This window comes from Bombus flavifrons, chromosome 7, assembly GCF_040668555.2.
Source record: "Bombus flavifrons isolate JBK064 chromosome 7, iyBomFlav1_principal, whole genome shotgun sequence".
In the NCBI taxonomy this organism is placed as follows: Eukaryota; Metazoa; Arthropoda; class Insecta; order Hymenoptera; family Apidae; genus Bombus; species Bombus flavifrons.
In genome coordinates this window covers 12,033,832-12,054,593 of record NC_138448.1, presented here as the reverse complement: position 1 = coordinate 12,054,593, position 20,762 = coordinate 12,033,832, and the positions used below count along the sequence as shown (strand labels likewise).

General features: G+C 38.7%; 1 protein-coding gene across 9 annotated transcripts in view; it reads left to right on the top strand.

The window, feature by feature from the left end:
- LOC138181438 (glutamate receptor ionotropic, kainate 2) overlaps nt 1-20,762 on the top strand; it is a 114,014-nt gene that overhangs the window by 53,988 nt on the left and 39,264 nt on the right. For 8 of the 9 annotated variants that reach the window (XM_069116220.1, XM_069116216.1, XM_069116215.1 and 5 more), the window contains exons 5-8: nt 6,501-6,676; nt 7,218-7,271; nt 7,364-7,528; nt 19,395-19,547. In XM_069116220.1, the coding sequence (XP_068972321.1) occupies nt 6,501-6,676; nt 7,218-7,271; nt 7,364-7,528; nt 19,395-19,547 (548 nt within the window). The remainder of the gene's footprint in view (nt 1-6,500; nt 6,677-7,217; nt 7,272-7,363; nt 7,529-19,394; nt 19,548-20,762) is intronic. The other variant, XM_069116213.1, reaches the window with a different exon arrangement.

Below are 20,762 nucleotides of genomic sequence, written 5' to 3'. Positions count from 1 at the left end.
TCCATACACACGCGTGACAACGTGTCACCATTTTCATGGAGACAGATTGTTCTAATCCTAATTTTTTAGACTGAGGGTTATTGTATACAAATCATATACCTGACTTAATATAATGTTACGACATTGAATATTTAATTCCCATTTAACCGAATAGCGAATTTCTCCAGAATTTTTTTCTGCAGAAATGGGAAGAATGGTACTATTCGTCCTCAATTCGATATTTGTAATTTAACGACAATTATTGCACGCACGAGCTCAATAATTCGAGACGAAGTTCATGGATTTCATGGTAAAGGTCGCGACAGGTTTACCAGCAAGATTTTCAACGATCCTAATAACGCTTTAACATGACCCCGCCCTTCGTTATTTCGCTGTCAGCGTTAACCCTCGTTACTCAAGCTGCAGGCGGCGTCTTCCATCGAGTTGCAAGAACCGGAAGGGTGGATTCACGTGCTTGTGGGAAATTTCTAGTCCTCGAGATCGTCTGCCACCGGCGTTTAACGCACGTGTTAATTTTACGTCTTTGATCGTTTGCGCCTTATTAAGAAGTCACGTGAACGCGCCTTAAAAAGTTTCCACCCTCGTTTCTAAAGGCCTCCAGGGAATCCTTCGCGAGATTCGTCGCGAAAATTTAGAAACTTAGACGCTGCTTTGCATCACGGACACATTCTTCGGCACAGCGTAAGTTGCTCGATGGGAATCTGCGTTTAATTCAACTTAAGGGAGCTACTCGCGGGTGAAGTTACACGACAAACGGTGGAAAGTCTTGAATTTCTATTCGTGGGCGAAGTTACAAGCTGGAAAGTCTTGAATTTCTATTTGGGAGGTCTCCACGATCGGATTTCGATTTGAATTCTTGAATCTACAGCACCTTCTTTTTTCTTCTAAACCCTCCACTTTCTCACTCACTTTCGCGGTTCTCCTTCGTGCAACGCGACAGGAGATTACCCGTAACTCTGGTCGCTAAGAAAAAGACGACAAGTATATTTAAATCAAAAATACGAGCGCTTTGACAAATAAAAACTACGTAGCCACAAAAAACGCGTTAACGAAGTCAGTAAATCTTTAGATACATACTCAAATTGCTCAAAAAGCAGCAAAAGCGCGCCAACAAAGTAAATGAAACAGATAATCTACGAACACCTCGCATCGAATTCTTCTTGTACGCAAAACTTCCTTTCTTGTAACTATGAACGCTGTATCACAAATGGCAGAATGTTCTTGGATACTTGCACAACGCGCGTGTTTTCCACGCCCAAACTATGTAACGTAAACTGTAATCTATTCTTACGAGCTAATAACTTGCCCAAAATATAAATTTGTCTTTCTCAGTTCGAAAACTGTTAATCTTCGTACAAAGTCTCTTGGGGTCATTTTCGTTTGTTAAGACTTCTTTACTCTTCGAAAAGCTCGGTAAGACATATAGCTCCATAGCTCGAAGATTCTAACTTTTTCCTCGAAATTCGCATTACCTAGGTTCCATTGCCATATTCAATAAACTATTTACCACGCTTAATAATTTTTCCACGCAACTGAAAGAAAAACGACCACTGAGGCTTAGAGACAACGTCAGCTCTTGTTTCCGGTGATTTAGAGTAACAAGTACGTGGCAGACTGGATACATATTTCTGCGATGTCCAAATCCTCTATCTCTACCTCGACAGGAGACGAACGTCATTCGCCACTTTTTCCGGCATGTTCCGGGAATCTTCAACGCGCCTGCCAATATCGCGTACGTCTGTCGGTGACGCGAACGTTTCGAAGCGATTTTCGTCTTCCGTGACAAAAATACTCATAGAGTGGTTTCGCTGTATACCTCAAAGAACTGCAGTTTCGAAGTGTCATGGACTGGTTGCTGAAGAATCTTTGAAATTGCGTTTGCCAAAATAAACTCTCGTCGAAGTGGATTTCACGAGGTTTCGTGACTTCAATTGTCAGGCTATTGGAAATATTATAAGTCTGTTCGAGTACAAGGAAGGGATAAAAGGCATTCCTTCCGTTGCAGCTTAAAATGCGGCATTGCACCTTTCCATTGTCCAGGATGTTTCCTGAGAAGAGCGAACACAGAGCGTAGAATAAGGAGGATCGAGAGAAAGGATCGAAAGAGGCTATGGGGCGGTGGGGAGAATTTTCACAATAGATGGTGATGGTCCAGGACCATGGTTCATCGTTGATTCTCGAGACGCGAGGAAGCGGAATCCAGTCTTCAGGATTGAAGGAATTGGATGCTTCCTTGGATATCCCTAAAAAGACTTTACACTATTAGAGATTTCGTTTAGATGATTTGCCTGTAGATGAAATGTTGGCGGATTACACCGCAGGTCAAAAAATTACCGCCATTCAAAACTTTCGGTATTCTTTGACCTTGTTAATAAAATTTCAAATCGTAATATGCGCAAAGTTGAAAAGGGTTTCCTACGATTCTATTACTCGGAATCCAATGCTGCAGTAGAAGCTGAAAGATGACACGCTGCTCTGCCAGACGATCTCGAATGACTGTGGGAAAATTCAGAATTGCGTCACGTGAAAAGCTACAAAGATTAGGAAAGGGATAAGAAGGCAAAGTGTCGAAAGAAACAGAATGAAGGAGGAGGAAGAGAAAAAGGAGAATTGTTTGAAAGAAGAAGCAGATAGAAGCGGAGAGCGTGTTTGATGGAGCAAAGAAGAAAAGATAAGAAGGAAAGTGCGAAACGGGCTCGAGAGGTGGAGATTTCGCGGATTTACAGCCAGAAGAAAGGATCCTAGGGTGTTTAACGCCATCTTTGTGTCAGACACCGAGATTAAGGAGTCCCGTGACTAGAGACACCGGACCATTCGTTGTCACAACATAACGAAGGATCGCAGGGTACCTCGTTATCCGAGAAAAACGCGGAGCTGAAGACGGGCGCAATAAACCCAGTCATTATCGTAAAGGACGACAAAATGTCTTCTAGGAAATATGTAAATATCAGTGTATGTAACGAGAGCTTTAACAATGTATTTAGTGGAAAACTCGTCAGAGCGATGTCGGATTTATGGCATGTCGCCCTAAGTTGAGTATTATAATGATTAAGGGTTACGTGATATATCGACGTGTGGGAGTCATAAATCGCAGAATTCTATTCGATGGATATAAAATAAAATGATATAGAATGATAAAAACTGGAAATTTGATGATAGTCAGTTTATAAAATAAAATAACATGATAAAAAATTGTGAAAAGAGAAAATTTCATATTAGTCATTTTAATTGTTTCAATAATCCCAACGTTGCTAATGAAATAGATAAACTTGAAATTCTCAAAAGTTTAGCACAACTTTTCAATTATTCGCATACTATCCTTGTTATTTCTCAATTATATAGATTTCACACGCATGATGTTAAGTTTCTACGGATAAATTCAGCTGCTCAGATTTACGAACGCTTGATACTATTATTGTTGTGAATTTTTTAATCCCCATTGTTTGATCTTTTCCTCTGTCAAAGCCAGTATTTACAACCTCAAGAATACTTATACTTTGTGGCAACAGAATCCTACGTCTGCGCGTGCAAAACGAGTTCATACTTAGTTGCCAAATCATGTGCCAATTTTGCGTAGCCCGTATGATCTATAGATCAATTACCGATATTAATCGCTACGTACATCCAAATTTCCTCGTGCATTCTCCTAAATCGACCCTCATTCCTTACCAATACTCCGGCGTAAACATTCACATTCACTTGTGATCCGCTTGAATTCTCACTATTGCATTCTCATCTATCACAAAAATGTCGGAAATCGCGGACATTAATTTCTTTCTATTAGCGAACAACGATAAAGTAACAGGATGTCACGAGCCATTAATCGTCGTGATCGATCCGCTTGTTTCGATAAAATATGTAAACCGAAAAGACGCGAACAATTCAATTCCTCCGGAATACCAGCCGTTCCCGATCGAGGTGGAAAAAATGAATGACTTCCTTCCTCGCACCGTGCCGGCGCAATATTTCATCCGACAGCGGTTATCGGCATTCGAGGCACGACCGTAAGTGCTTGTCATTAAAGTAAGTAAATGCCGATATAATAATTTGTTTCGTGTCTCGAGCGGTCTTGAACGCCCCAAGAGAAATCATCCACTACCTTGAAGCGATGTTCTCCTTTTTCTTCTCGCGTTTTTACCCCCTCGAATCAGCCATGTAGTTGGAACAGTTTGCTCAAGTCTGGACTTCTCATTTGGTCGCAGGCGAAGATTTATAAACAGTCTCTCCCTTTTGATTTTTCCCTTTTATTCTAAGACCAACTGTAGACTTCTAGCAATCATAAAATACTTTGCTCGTGAAGAAAAAAGGAAGATTCGATGATTTATGTTGTTATTGTTATTGACGTACTCGAGTCATTTGAATTTCAACACGAAGAACTTTCGAAGCGCGTCGAGAGCAGATGCTGTTCGTATTGAATTTGAAACGACGAATTGTGCCAGTTCATTTAACTTGCAGTGGAATTGCTTTGCTCGCGTAAAATCCGCTCATTTGTAATATTGAATTGAGTTATCGTATTGCTGTCTGTTTACCACGAAAGAATTAATTGTTCTCTTTGTCTTATCAGCGATCCGTAATGAAAGAAAATTATCCAGCCGTTCATCGAAGTATCCAAAAAAAGTTTCCTATAAAAAATGTAATTTCAATGAAGAACCAAGATAACAAAGATTCCAACTCATTAGCTCAGAAATATATTGTATTTCCATTTTTACGTCGCTAACGATGTATCTTCCGTAACGATGGACAAGCAAACAATCTCCACCACCAAAGGAAACTCAATGCTTACAAATACTGCGAACGCTAGACCAGCTTGTTTCCTATATCAGCGACAATTAAATTCCGTTTCTTGCTGGGGGATTAGTTAGCCTGTCTACGGATTTGCCCGCGTTAATTAACGGGTTTGCAACAGGAAAATCTGGCGAATTCTCCGCGAGCGAAATCGCGAGTGAAAAATCTGTTCGTCCTGTTTGCTGCAATGAATCACTCGTTTAACTTGATCGAACAATGAAATATTAACCCTTTCCAATTTCACTCTATTTCGCTCGATTTTGTTTCCAATTTTAATACATAAAACATGTTCCTGTGTATTATAGCTCGATTAAATAGAAATATGTCAACGTGGATAGATTATTGTTTAGAAAAATATTAAGCTACATTCAAATTTGGTACAGCTTTTGAAAATATGTAGCTTATCGACAATTTGAACCAGAGTGTTCCAAATGAATTCGTAATTTTTCAGAGGGATTTTATGGATTCTACAACGGTACATTTTTAGTAATTTGAATTTTTGCAAAGTACATGGGTAAAAGTGAATTATCTATATTTTCATACGTTTTCCATTTTCATTTATTTGTAATTTCATCGTCGATGATTTCAGCATTAAATCCTAGCCGTACTGTTAAATAATTCCATGACGATATCCGAAACAATAGTCGTTGATTATTAATATACATCTATAAACCAACAATATATTTCAATGTTACATTTTGGAATAATCGGCGGCAATGATCGAATTCGTGAAAGTTTGTTGATTCTCGTTGTTCGAAGGACTTGATCGACCTAAGAGAATGGACGAAACGTTAGTCCACCAAACGGAGAATCCCGGACGTTCAAGTTCCGAGTGGAAACTTGAAAGGGAACGAACTCGAACCTCGGAAGACCCGCAAGTCGAGATGATACCTTGATTACTCAGGCGGTGGGAAGTATTGATTTCATCGGGCGACGCGATTCACGGGTTTCCGACCCATTAAACGGCCACTCTAATAATATCTAAGAAGATCCGCGAAGGAGCTACATATTTCGGCGGTCTCGCAATTATTGAGACGATCGGGGTCACTCGTGTACGAGAATATTTTCTTGAGAAGTTGCGCCAAATTCTTGCTACATATCTACTGTAGCAATTATCGACTTTAGCTCAGCACCGTTAAGCTATTTCGATCGAAAGAAAATTAAGAATTGAAGGTTCTCGAGGAAAAGTGGCACGAGTTTAATTTGAATAAACTTTCAGAAATATTAACTAGAAACTGTAGATAAAATATCAGGTTGTCCGAAAAGTTTCTTTCGTTTTGTACGGAAATAATAGACGCATAATGTTCGTTGTTTTATATTAGTTTATTGAATTATGCACGAACATAATAATAGAAAAGAAAAATAAAAATGGATCATACCTAATTCAATAAAATAATATTAAACAGAAATTGTTGTTCATCTATCATCGCCTTATGAAACGAAAGAAACTTTTCGGACAACCTAATATAAGTTGTACCGTAATAGAGAAATCTGTGTGCATTTGATAATCAACTGGTTGCAACAAGCCAGGTAATTTATAAATTCAGTAAGAAAATTTTCACACATTTGATAATGTTTGCCATCGCGTGATTATCAAAGCTCGTAAAATTGATGATCGTTGACGCGAGAACACAGTTACAAGAAGCGCGAGCAGTCTCGAGTTGATTGGTTCTGACTCTAATCGATGTGACAAGTAAATTAATCGGGTGTTTCAGGACTGGTGAAGCTACGAGAACTCGTCAGGTCGCCGAAGTCTCGAGAGATCGAGGTTAACCTCAGGCAGGCCGACCCGGATTCCTACAGGCAGGTTCTCTCCGAGATGAAAAGCAAGGAAATACGGAATCTCATCGTAGATACCAGGCCGGAGCATATGCATCATTTTCTACGAATGGTAAATACATATTCCTGTATCGATTTCCTGTGCCCGTGGCTTCGATAATCCCAACGCGTCCCCAATGTAAATATCTTGCAGGCATTCCGATTTTTCTCTGCGTTTGCTTTTATGCGATATTGATTTCGCAACACCGTTCCTTTTCCTTTTCTTTTGACATCTAAATCATGTAACGCAACATTCGCTGCCCTGTACCTCAAATGATTTTTCAGAAATCGAAAGTAATATAAATCCTACTAGAAATTGAATTTCATTTCTATATCTCTACGGAAAAATTGCTCTTGGTTGGTGGCATTTCCTTCTGCGGTGTAAAATATAATTTAGAAACAAGTTAAGCGTCGTAATCCACTGAATTATTTCATCTTCAGAGAGGTCACGGTCGCAACTTTTTATGATATGTGAGTTTACATTCTACTAGTAAATTACAACAATACGTAAATTAATAATCGCTCAATAAATATCAATTCAAATCGATTCAATAATCGATCAAGCAATAAATCATCGCCATGGAAAATAAATCGATGCACGTGTCTACTTTCAGATCCTGCAGCTGCAAATGAACGACTACAAGTACCACTATCTCTTCACAACTTTCGTAAGTACACTCAGCTTCGAAGAAGAGACAGACAGCCCCGAGGCGGGTCTTCTAAACGGTTCGGAAACGCGATCTATCCATCCCTGTTCCAGGATATCGAGACCTTCGACCTCGAGGACTTCAAGTACAATTTCGTCAATATCACTGCCTTCCGTCTGGTCGACGCGGAGGATGTCGGAGTGCGGGGCATCTTGAGGGACATGGAACGATACCAACCGTCCGGGAATACGATCCTCAACAAATCGAGAGTTATACAGGTAAAAGTTCCATGTGACCCGAAACCCGACCATGCCAAATATCTGTGTCTGCGTTCTCAGGATGTTTGCGCGATCTGTTATCGCACCGCTCTTCGATATTCGCTTCGTGCACATGCGACGGATTGATTTTTATCCGGCTACGTGACTGTTTGCTCCGTTAAATGGATGTGCCAAGTCAATAGTCACGATTGTACGATGTTGGAAGGCTTCTAAAGGGATTCGAAGTTCTTTTCGGAATTATAAAGAACGATAATATAGCTGGATACTTTGGATAAGATAGTAATTTCGATAAGCGATTAATTTATCAGTAGTTCTGGCGATGACGAAAATTAGAATCATTGCGGTTACACTAAACACTCGCGCTACAGTATCAACTTTTATAATCAGAGTCGAAAGCTTTTGAATAAAAATGTAACAATTGCTTTCGCTTTCTATTATAAGCTTCCAATTTCTTTTTCTCTTTTTACAAAGGACCATCCTCAAATCTCCACCGATCAATAATCGATCGTTCTGTTAACGAATATTCTGATAATCTGAGGCCCTACTGTATTGACTCGCAATTTTTCGGGACAAAGGCAAAGTTCGCCGAATCAGAAATTACGAGGACAAGTTATTTTGGACAATTTATAGTAATCGCGGAAAATCCCGCTTCTGTCCACCGTCGTGATACTTTATTGATCGCAAAGTACGTAGCAGCGCAAAAACAAGACCGATGAGAAAGATAGAAGGACAGAAACTGCAAAACACGTATCGACTGTTGGATGTAAAACAATACGAGGAGAAAAACTCCATAGAAAGTAGCCTGTTCGATGCCACAGCGGACGTTTCGCACGCTAGTAAAATAATTTGAAAGCGATCGTTGCCTGACAAAGCGAGTCAAACAAGTTCGTTAAGCTTTAATAAAGAGCTATGGAAATAGTTCGTGTTAAACTGGCACGTTCAATCAAATCTCGTTGGCGATGTGACGTTTTGGAAGGCTGCAAAATAGTGACGTTTGTACTTGGAACACGCGGATCTTCCTACTTTTCCGCGATTTGCATTCAGATTAGTGTGTCCGGCCTGGCATCAGTTAACTGTCCTGTCACCTCTCCTAACGAAACGAAATTTCGAAACACCTGTGTTGTCGCGTCTCTGGGGAATTCTGTCCCCTTTTTTTCATTTGGAAACAGAGAACCTGATACATATAAGCAATAGAAAAATATAAAATTTGGTAGAGAGAAACTTGTTCTACAAACTTATTTCAACTTATTTGATTGCTACCTGTTCGTTATTGTCTTTCTTCTCGATTGAGGATTCAGGAATCCTTAAATTGATATTAAAACTAACGTCTGTATCACAAATATATCTTACCTCGTTTAGAAAATTTCTCCTAAATTCAATATTCCAAATTTTATTGCCGTGTGTCGTACATCGTCTCTCATGTCAATTACTCGAAGTTGTGTTGCACTTGAGTTTTGATCTCATTTTAAAAACTTGATGAAATTCCACAAGAATTCTTTGCCTTAATAACGTGAAGTTGCGGTGCTGAAAATGCAAACGTCTGTCAGAGCTTAGCAAGGCATACTATGTACAGGGGCCATCTGGTTCATATTCTCTTATTATTCTAGCCGACACAGTTCGTCAAGATAATCAAATTTTCTACGTTTTGTTTGTCCGAAACACCGCGTCCTTTTGTGGCCACTGTTTTTCATGCAAACAAAATCTACGAATTCATAAAAAACAGCGACGAAGAAAAATTGGTACAAACAAGATCATACGTCTGTAATAATATCAAAAATTTCTAGAAGTAACCTGGCCATTTTGTTCCATATGTAATAAAAAGGATAAACTCGAACATTGTTAGTGATTTCTTCGGAGAACGAATAGACTTAAAACTAGTCCCAAATCTTAATTAACTAACTAACTAATTAATAAATAGGTTTAGATAGTATATATAATCCTGGTGGCTTTATTTATGTTACTGTAGATGTTTCAATATTTCCAGGGTTTCCTTAAAAGGTTTCCTTTCCGGGAATGCAACCCTTCGGCTTGACTGTTATTCGAGCCATTTTCGAACACCGTTCTATATAGTCGCTATAAACCACATATGTGTGTAGCTTCTGCTTCAATTGATCTACAGTGGCTTGTAGAAATATTCGAACATTTACCATACAAAATTTTTACATATATCTACAACATATTTATACCATATTATGTTACATTATATTATGTTACATTATGTTATGTTATATTATTATATCTCACTATCAACGTAGCCGTCATTGTCGATTTTCATTATAGCGCTAATAAAATTTAAATATGTTATTCTATCTACACTGTAATGAACCGACACGAAAAACACGATATTTCTACATAGAATAGTTGGACATAGGCTAGATTTTCCAGGCCCGTCAGACCTAACTACTTTTATAAAACACAGCGCCAAGGAAAACGAGACGGAGTTGGAGGAATAGCTGTCACAAAAGAAACCGCATTTCTCGCCGAGTCGGGCAACTTAATTCGCTGGCTTTTAAAGTCGACGGTCGCTTAAAGTGCCCTCGAACGACTCGTTTGAATCGACAATTGCGTCCAGGAGAAATGTGTCTAGTAGAAAAGGAAGAAAAGAAAAGGAGAAAGAGAAAAGGAGGGGGAAAATTGAATTAATACCGAAGATTTTCCTTCGAAGGTACGAAACAACGTCCGGAAATTCGAGAGAGGAAAAAGGGAAATAGATATGTCTGAAGGTTTAATCGAATGATGGTTGCAGGTGAAACGAGATTATGGTCTCTGTTCGATCCGCCATCTTTTGTACGGTGACAGATTCGTTCCGCTAGTCCGTTTTAGTTTTAGTTTTATTTCGAGGAAAATGGTGAATGAGGTATATGCAGAGAAACGAGGAAATACTTTGTGGAAAAGGGCGGGTAGATTAATGATTCGCCTTAATGGCGACGTAAAGAAAGAGTTTTCTAATAATAGCGTGATGGCTGAACTTTTGTTACAGCTTGACTTTTGCACGATGGTAGAATATATAGCGCTGCATAGAAAATGAAACATTTTTTTTTAATTCTAATTCTTCACGATATCAAAAGCACCAACCTGTCTCAATTGCAAAAACAAAAATTTCTAATTCTATCGTTTGGATAGATTTAACGAGTCAAAAGAAAATGTTATAATCATTATGGACGCAATTTGACCTACATATACATTCTCTTTAACGAAACAATTTTGGGAGAGACACAAATTGATAAAAATTATTTATTAAAACATATTTTCATCGATTAATCAACTATAAAAAGAAAAAGGACCTCAATAAATATACGCTTGTGGCGTACGCGTGTTTTCCCATTGATAAAGATTCCGCAATACTGGGCATTTGAATAAAAATACCTAGGTTTTTCCATTGGTATAAAACGTAAAAATATCGAGCCACCGTTACACAGTGGCAAATAGAGAAAAGTCCTGCTCTCATCGTATCACGGACGTGACCCAAATTGAAATATTACTGTTTCGTTCGTATTGTATAAAAATTCCCTTGCTGTGTTTGTTTTTCGCGTTAAAAAGAATCAACAGCGATCTTTAATTTTGCTCCACGGATTTAAACAAACGATTTTCCTATCGTACCGTGGAGGGGACGAGATTGAATTTGCAAATCGACAAGAGGACCGTAAATTTCAATTAGATCCCAGGCAAGTACGAACGAAGAGAGCAAGTTCGTTAACCGAAGAGGGCAAGTTTTTGCATAGCGCGCGGCCAAAGTTACAGACGATACGAAAGGGGGCAAAGAAACAGTGACTGTTGGCTATTATTAGTTTTACCCAATTAGTGAAATGAGCGCAGCAGTCGGCCGTCACGTGATTAAGCTCGTACGGCTTCCTTTCGCTTTTCAGCGAGATTATCCTCGGCACAAAGACAGCGAACGAAGAAAAAAATCGCATCTCAAGGTTCGTCCATGTGCCTGTTTCAGCCCCGATCAACCAGGCGATTAGAAGCTTCGGCCATGGCTCATCTCGCTGATTAAATGAACGCGACCATTTGCAATGAAGTCCAATAACGTCTTCTTTTCGGTAATTTTCGTCGAAATTATTTCACCCAAAAAGCACTCTAATTGCAGGGCACTCGTTCTCGCTTTCAGAAACTTTATTGTTTCAAGAGCTTCTTGTTGCGAGCAAAGTAGCGTGCCTCCCTTTCTAAACCGAACTGCAGAACAAAGGAAATTGTACCGTACGGTAATTAAATACTTTTCGTTTAAACTAACCGTTGTTCTTAACGATACACGTCTTTTGTCGTTTCTTAAACTGATGCTGTTCTTTGTACTTTTCATACCAAGTATCTCAGTTTAGACGTGATATCGAATGTTGAGTAGGTAGGCTCGTAATCGTTAGATATAGAATTAAAAAATTATAAGAATTTATTTCTATGATTTTCCAATAATTCACATAGAACTCTCCTGCTTCTCTGTGACACTCTTAAAGAAATTACACACATCGTACATTCTTGTCACGTGCAGGTAGATCTCCTCGTGTAGCATGCATGTCAAATCTCCACGTGTATTCTTCGAACACATCTGCACCCTCTGCTACAGACCAATACTAGCATAAAAATTCTCTCGGTCCTCAATCATTCGTCTGTCATACGAATGCTTACTTTTACAATACGCGTATTTCCAAAAATAATGTCCATCTATACATAGTATCTGTATAACCCTATATAACGAGTTTACAAGAACAGTTCTATCCCACATAATCTCAGTTCTCCTCCCTGTCACTTGTCCTCGGTCACCTTACGATTTTCCGAATTGTCAGGCTGAAATTACCTTGGACAGCCGTTGTTTCCAGACTTCCCACGGGTACGATGTCACAATCGTAAAATCTACTGTCTGTTTTCACCAAGGTTACTCGTGTCCTTTCTCGATACGATTCTCCTTCGGTTGCTCGAAGCTTCAGTTCACCCTTTTATCTTCCTCGATTTTCCTCTTATTTCTCACCGTTAAACGATCGAGTTAGCCAACAAAAAGTTCTAAAGAAAAAAAAAACACAGCCACAATCAGCCTTAGTTGAAAGTGCCATGAAAAGAAGGGAAAGAGTGAGTTGAAAGAAGGTCGAAGCTTTTGAAGATGCATTGTGAGCTAACCACCTTGCCAAAGGGCACAAGCTGGCTCGAAATAAGGCTGTACACCTGTTAGACCGATCTTCTTGCGAAGAAAGTATAGGACGAACAAACGAGGCTCGTCTGGAAAAATAAACGCGTACCTATACGTGTGTGTCTACGGATCTCTTTTTCGACGAGAGCTTGTTACACGGTGGACGGTCCTTGCATACTGATCTAGTTCCTTTTATAGTGTAGAGTATCAGTCTCGTAGTAATCAAGGTGGCTGGGTCTCGTTGCCGATTGAAGGTATCGAGCGAACGAATTGAATTTTAACGCGTTGCATTCGGCGATCCATTTTTTAAATTTGTTAGAGATCGGCGGCTCTTTGGAATTTACTTTCGCAATCAGCGCTATTATTTTCTAAAGACACGGATTTAGCAATTTTATGTGACTTTGCGAATTTGTCTGAATCTTTTAACCTGTTAATGATCGAACAGCGAAATAATACTTAAAAATTACGTGAACGTAATAAATCTGTGCTGAACAGAAATAAGCGATCGTAGTACTATAAATAATAGTATAATAATAATAATAATATAATAATAGAAAGAAAAAAATAGCGACGGAAAGAATATTAAATCTTTGGGATTTCCTTCCGTAGCTGCAATTTTAAAAAATTGACTACAAAAGAATGCAATGAAATGTTAGATCGACGTAACGTTGAATTTTGATAAGCTAATGAGAGAAGCTTGTCCCCTTGTCGAAAATAAACCAACAGAAATAGTATTTTTTCCACTCTTTTAACCTGTTATGTCCCAGCTATCCAATGAATCACCGAATGCAGCTCGCGAGGCGGAATAACCTGGGCTTTTACCGCCATAAATCAGACTATCTCGTGCTCGAAGAGTTTTATTATTTCATCCAGTAACCGGCCTTACGATGACGAGATTCCACCGTTGGCATGGCAGTTGACTTTCCTTTCTCGTCCAGCTGCTACCCTGGCAGCTGTGAATCTGACGCGCATCTTAAAGACCGCTTATTAGATTTTTAATTTCACGCTATTGTAACTAGATCTTCCGCGACCCTATCGTGACATTTCCGACTTGTCTGAAACATTCCACGCGATCTTTCGCAAATTCTTCTACCTACCTCGTATCTATCGATTCTTAGAACGAATACCGTTCCTCTGTGTAACGATCGATACTGTTTCTCCTCCTCGTTTTCCTATTTGCATTTCCCACATGGATGCGTTCCAATAAATGCGAATCGTTAATTAATACATGACAATGCAGTTGACATAATTTATTTAATTGGAAACGAATGCACAGCCAATGCGAATACTTGTTCTTGTAAATAGTTTTGTAAATATGATAACTACACTACATTCGCAATAACATTGTTGTACTAAACATTTCTTACTGTGTTGATAAAAGTCATCTCTATTATGTCCACATATTCATGATTTAATTCTTTTTGTCAATTGCAACTCCTTTTTCTAAAACCGTGACGTTCTTGTACTGTTTATCCTTCAAAATTTCCTTTTATCGCCACTGTACATCATAAAAATCTCACATTACCGCGTCTCTGTTCTTCCGAGTATAAAAGACTGTCCTATCGTGGACGAAAATTTCGTGGTCGACGATTGCTCGAGATTCGCTTTAAATGCTAATGAACAATCTGATCCGCGCCCTCAAAAACAGACTGTCCCGTACAATTGCCCTGGCTCTCCTCGTGATCTAGGTAGGAAAAATGACAGGACGAGCGAATTAATTTCCATCCACGCGACGATAACTCCGATATGAAGGCTGGGACAAGGATTAAGACCTAGCTAAAGTTCTTCGCCCTTCTACACCCTTAACCTAGCAATCTCCTTGCTCGAAAGGAACTCGCAAAATTTGCGGTGCGCGACGAATGTTTGCTAACTAACTGACAATCTGTCTAATTTAGAGCGGATAAACTGAGGCGTCGAACTACGATGTTACGAATGTAATATCCGACATAGGAAATATGGAATCGTCGTGAGTGTGGCGCAGATTTTGCTTGGAATAAATTACGACGATTTAGGGAAGAATAGATTAATCCAGATATATCTGTTATCCTATGTAAAGGGTATTTATTTATTCCTTATAATGGGTATTTATCTTTACTATTGGAATAGTGCACAGATAATGTACAATAAGTGGGACAAAAATTTGGTCAATATATTCAAATTAATAGTAGAAAATGGCATTTTGAAAAATATAAAAGTGGATAGAGCGTCTGGATTCATGAGAGGAAAGATGAACAAAATTTGGAGAGTTGTTTAAATATTTTTATGGGAATTATCATAGAACGGAAATAGGAGTTAGAGAATTCACATGGCCCCTAGCAGAATTTGAACACTAGCTACGAGATTAACGTAACTACAGTCAGTTCGCATTAATTAAGCGCAGTAACGTATATTATACCACGTGTATTATATAGAACAGATATAAATATAACGAAATTCAAAGCAAAGTTCTCTACCTCTAGATATAATATACTTTACCTACTCCAACAAATACCACAACATCTCTTACCTATTTTAAAACTTCAACTTTTTTTATTGAGAATCACAGAGAAACTGAGGAAAGAAAGGAACCTTAAATCCCTCTGTTCAAAAACTGTAAGGAGAAAGAGCTTAATAATCTCCAGATCCTTGAAAATCCTGATCTTACCTCAGCCAAAGAGATTACCTCGACTAATTAAGCTAGCCAGACTAACAACAGATTTCTTTCTCAACTAATTTAATATTTTAAACAACCCTTTCTTCTACTAACAGAAAATTTAGGAAAAAAGATTTTCAAATTGTATTATTAAAGACAAATTAATATATTATGAAATGACAAATTAATATATAATTCAAGACAAATTATCCAAGTTACTTAGTTAATCTTATTCTGAATGATAATGGAGAAACTCGTTTAATGTTTAACAGGATAGAGGTGTCGTATGTTACTCGCGAGATGTCTCTCAGCCTTGGGCTAATTAAAAACACGCTCCAATTAAGCCAAAATAACGAGGCAGCGTGAAAACTCTATCCAGCTACGAAATTTCTGATAGCGAAGAGCGAGCTCTTTTTCAGCCGTTTGTTTTCCAATGTAGCCGCGAGCAATGGCGAACGATCTTGTTAACAAAATTGCAGATCATTCTTCACCAGCTTTGACGGCGATCTATCTGCAAATCGATTTTCTATTATAAATCCACGAGCCTCGGAGATCGAGTCGTTATTACATTTTTTCACCGTCACGATATTTGTCAATTTCGCCTCTGTTTGAAATCATATGTTTCATCTCTTTCATTCTTAGTTTTTTTTTTTTTTATGATAAATTCGTTTTAAACGTAACGCGGCATGTTGAATTCCATTCACGTCAAAATATCTGTTTTTATTGCGAAGGAAAATTATCCTAAATCGTTCCAGTTTATCGAAGAAAAGAATTCCAATTTGAATCATTTCGCATGTGTATTTGGAAAGAGCGCAACTTAAACAACTTTTTTCAGGAAAAGCGTTTTGCAACGTCTATGTACATTTTCAGGTTGGTTTCAAATGTTACCAATATAGTCGAATCTCATAGGTGATGGCGCTAATGAAGTTTCAGAATGTTTCGTATAATACGCATAATATATTCATAAAAAAGAAAGTATCTACAAGCGTACGAATGCTTTCGCGAACCACTCTGCTTCTACAATTTTCTCAGAGATCATAACTTAAAATTCTCTCAAAACTTGGTCCCCTGCTTCCTCCACGATATATACGATTTCCTTGTTCGCTTTTATCGAGTGGAAATTCACTGAGACCGAGAAAATTTCCAGTTGTTTTCATCGGAGGAGCAACGATGATACTGCACAGGAACGCAGTTATCGCTGATTATTTTCCACGATACCAACTTTCCGTCGCGTGATCTTTGCATTTCCATCGAATTTCCCGATAGCTGAGTAGGAACGCGTGGAATAACGCGCGTTGTTCCACGTCATCGCGTTTCACGCTGAAACATCTACGTAACGATGTATTGGTTAACGTGAATCAATGAGCCTGGATACGTCTGCCCGATCGGTCGATTCGCTTATTAATGGGTGGAGGAGAAATGGCCAATAAATATCGACGAAAATTGCCTCCTGTCCATGGAGAGTCAATACTTTTTCGGATAACTTGTAACGCAGCATTCGATACGTAATTGGGGAAAGGCTAATGTCGGATATTTCGAGAAATTGAACATATTCCTATGTTTGTGTTGTCGAAATATGGTTGGTCGGTCGAGAAAATGGAAGATTAATTTTTGAGAAGTGGAGAAATTAAAGTATCCGTTCACTTTTCTGTCGATATGATCCGTCGTTGAACATTAAGAAGAATGTGGAGGTAATTTCGATACACGTAATCCTTAAACTCGTTTTCTTGATATTACTTAAGACGTCCAAAGGAACTTGCTATGAAACCCCTGATATTTTATTGAAGATACATCATCTTCTCGATTTCATCGCTTCGCTGATTATCGCTTTATCGTTAATTAATAGGGTTCCTTGAACATTATGACGATAATGAACGAAATATATTACTATGTTCATAAGTAGTCTGACGCTGTAGTACATTTCCCATAACACGAGATAGGGGTTTTAATGAAAAATTAATTAAAATTAGTAATTGTGGAATCAGCAAATTATAAATAAAAATTATCTGTAAGGAACTCGATAATACTATGTATATGTATATTTCTTTCTTTTTTAACGATTTTAGACATCGCTGCTCAAAATAACATTATAATAGTGTTTGTCTCGGTTTAAAAGATCCTTTAGAAATTAAGCAACCTGAAAATTACCGAGACGTTTGTCGAGAACCTGCCTTAACTTCCGAAAACCTGGCAAGTTCACCAAAGACCATGCAACACGGGTCTCATGGTAGCTTTACCCTGGTATTTGCTGTAATCAAACACGTAGTACGCGCATATTTACATGGAAAATTAGCGCCATGCAAGCAACGAAGGAAATTCCAGTTGATTCGCGTCCAGAGGGATACGAAAATAAGCCGAGCAGGAAATTGATTCGAATTCGCTACGCTTTGAACCCTTTGTGTTATGGCGAATTTGTTGCATAAACAACTATTCGAAATTTGTTTGTTAAAAACTAACTTATCGGATTGTGTGAAGGGTTCATTAGCGCGACGTTGTTTTTCTCGTCAAACAAAGTTACGAGGAATGCGGCAAAAATAGAAAATTTCACGCACTGAAACAGAACGAATGCAATCTGATTAATGAGCCTTCGGGGCTTGGATGTGCATGAATTCGAAAATATTCTCGTCGGAATAATTAGATCGCCAATTGAAATGGCTTTGTCGTTCGTATCAGTTTCCAATACCTCGAATGTTCGACTGTATGCATATTAGTCGTAAAAGTTCAATCATTATTACTTTCAATCATTGTTATTTTCAACACAGTGTCAGTGCCCGAACGAAGGAACGTGTTCGTTTCTAATTTTATTTTACACCGATTGTTTGGTATCGTAGAGAGAAAAATATTCGGTCGATCGGGATACTGGACCGGGATTCGAACCGGGATCTTTCGTTTGCCGGCAAGGTGGTTTCTCAATTAGCTACCCAGGTGGTCGATGAATATTTTCTGCCACACTCCTAAGCCTCAAACAATTGCCGCCTGACAATGTAACCGCCCTCGGTTACTCATAATGCACAAAGCATATAAATACCAGTCTAAACTCATCACTGTCGGTCAACTAGATACGTAAATCATAATCTTCTAACGTCGAGACACATCCTACTTCTAAGAATCGTAAGAAGTAAAACGTTCAAGCCATCGGGTTGCTAGACCCGAATTCAAACTCAGATCTTCCGCTTGCCGGCAGGGTGTTTTCCCAATTAAGCTACCCAGGCCGTCGACGAATGCTTTCTGCTGAACTTCTAAGTCTCAAATGGCTGTCGCCTACGGTTGAGTTAGATTTATCGCGGAAACAAAGCTGTAATTTCGTTTATTCGAGTTTAACTATTAAATCTAATATCGTAGCTGTTTAAACGAATCGCTTGTAACAACTTCATGAAGCAATCGATAATGAACAGAGCTCTTGGAAAAGCTGACAAAATCACAAATTAATGGAACTTCGTGCAAACGACAAATACTTCTTTAATTTCGTCAAAGCGCAATAAAATTGAAACGACGCGTTTCCAGGTTGGCGCCACGGTGCTAATGTCACGCTCCCGCGTCTCTTTTCAACGATTCTGATAATTTCCATAACAGCGCAAGGCGTGCAGTTTCGTTTATAAAGCTCACTGCCAACAACGTGAAAAATAACCAGAATTAATTCTTCTAAATTAATTACAATCAATTCTTTCTCCAAGAAAATGTCTATCACTCTTTTCCTCAGAGGTAATACATAATCAAAGATTGTTGTTTCAAGTTAATTGAAACGCTCTCCATTTCTATTTCTTTCGCTATAACATTTATCGTAACGCCACTGAGATGTTTTTCTTCAAAACGCGCAAACTTGAAACTTCATAGAAAAATTCCGAAGAGATAATTCGTCTAACCAGATCCTCGTTTAAGTATCTGCAAAAGCTCGCGATGCTTCCGCCGCGGCGCACGTTTAATAATTTTCAAAGGCGACTCTCTTTCTTCTGGTGGCTGGTGGAGGTGATTTTACCCAGCTGCATAATTTAAATGATCTGTGGACGGTCGCCAAGCAAAAAAAGAACAGCAGCTTACGAGAATATTTAACGCGGCGGGGAGCATCGCGACGTTCTGTGAATGATCTATACCGAGGAAAGACGTGCCTTTTTCAGGCGGAGCCAGCGCTCATGTACGATAGCGTGCAGGTGTTCGCTGTAGGATTAAGAACCCTGGAACAGTCGCACGCGCTCAGGCCCGCCAACATCTCCTGTGAAATGGAACACCCCTGGGACGGAGGGTTGTCTCTCATCAACTACATCAACTCGGTGAGCTTTACTACTTTTACACGTGTGCATGTTCTTTGAAACGGAAAGAAAGACATGGTAAAGTAATATTTCACGTATGTATTTGAAGCTTTACGTTCAAAGTCTATTCCTAAGAAAGTTAGATTCTCCTAGAATTATTAAATTTCCTGAATTTCTAATGTAACGTAAAGTTACATGCAACTAATTATAATGTAAATACGATGCACGCGAGACGCATTCGTGATGATTAAACTACAGATTTTTCAGCATTTGTCCGAATAAAAACTTATAAAGATGCACGATATAAACAAAAAATATTCATAGTAAAATGTTCGTTAAAGTTTTTTAGTTGAACGAAACAAGTTTGTTTAAATCGTTGATTATATTTCAAGAAGTATAAATTTATTAAACGTTCGCAATTTAGGCGTGATATTTAATTCCAGTTGCGTTACATTTGTCAGATTTCGTTAAATATTTTCCACTTCATATTCGAATAACAGATTTTAATTACCACGGTAGCGGTAAAAAAAAGTTCTAGCGTCTAATCGAATAACCTCGCGTCGCGTCGTCTCGCTTCGAATAAGATGTGTCGCCTGAATGGCTAGGAGATTAACGTGCTAGGACATGCTAGGTATTTCGTATATCTTGAGGAAGTATTTGGACACGAAACGTTCCTCAAAACGGAATTTAATGTTTCATCGCATTAGCTGCCCGTGTTATTCGCAAAATGTCTGGCTGAATGGGCGGAATGCTCCTGGAAACGCCATGGGAAGTTCCATGGACGTATTTTGTAAAATGAAAATCGCGAAGAAAAGAGTGTTCATTTCTGTCGAGCGCTTGTCCGATCCATTTTCAGTTGTCAACAAGCAGCGGGCGACGTTTGTTACACTCGCGAAGAAAGTTAACCGACAATTTACGATGAATTACGGATGCAAAGAGACTGGACTGATGCCAGGAACAACTGTATTCCGTATAATTGCAAACCCTTTCGCGAGGACGAATGGCGGTTTTACAAACTCGCGAGAAATCGAGGCGTGAACGTTTTCAGTTAACGAGAAAACAGCGCGGTACGATTACATTGTGTTGTTATAGTAATATCGTTTCATTACATTCAACGGGTTTCATTGAAGCGTAATTTGTGAAATGTCGATTCCGTTTAATGAAACTTTTTTAAGTTTCTGGACAGTGTCGATATCGTACAGAATTATTAAAATTGGAAACGAATAAAATGAACGG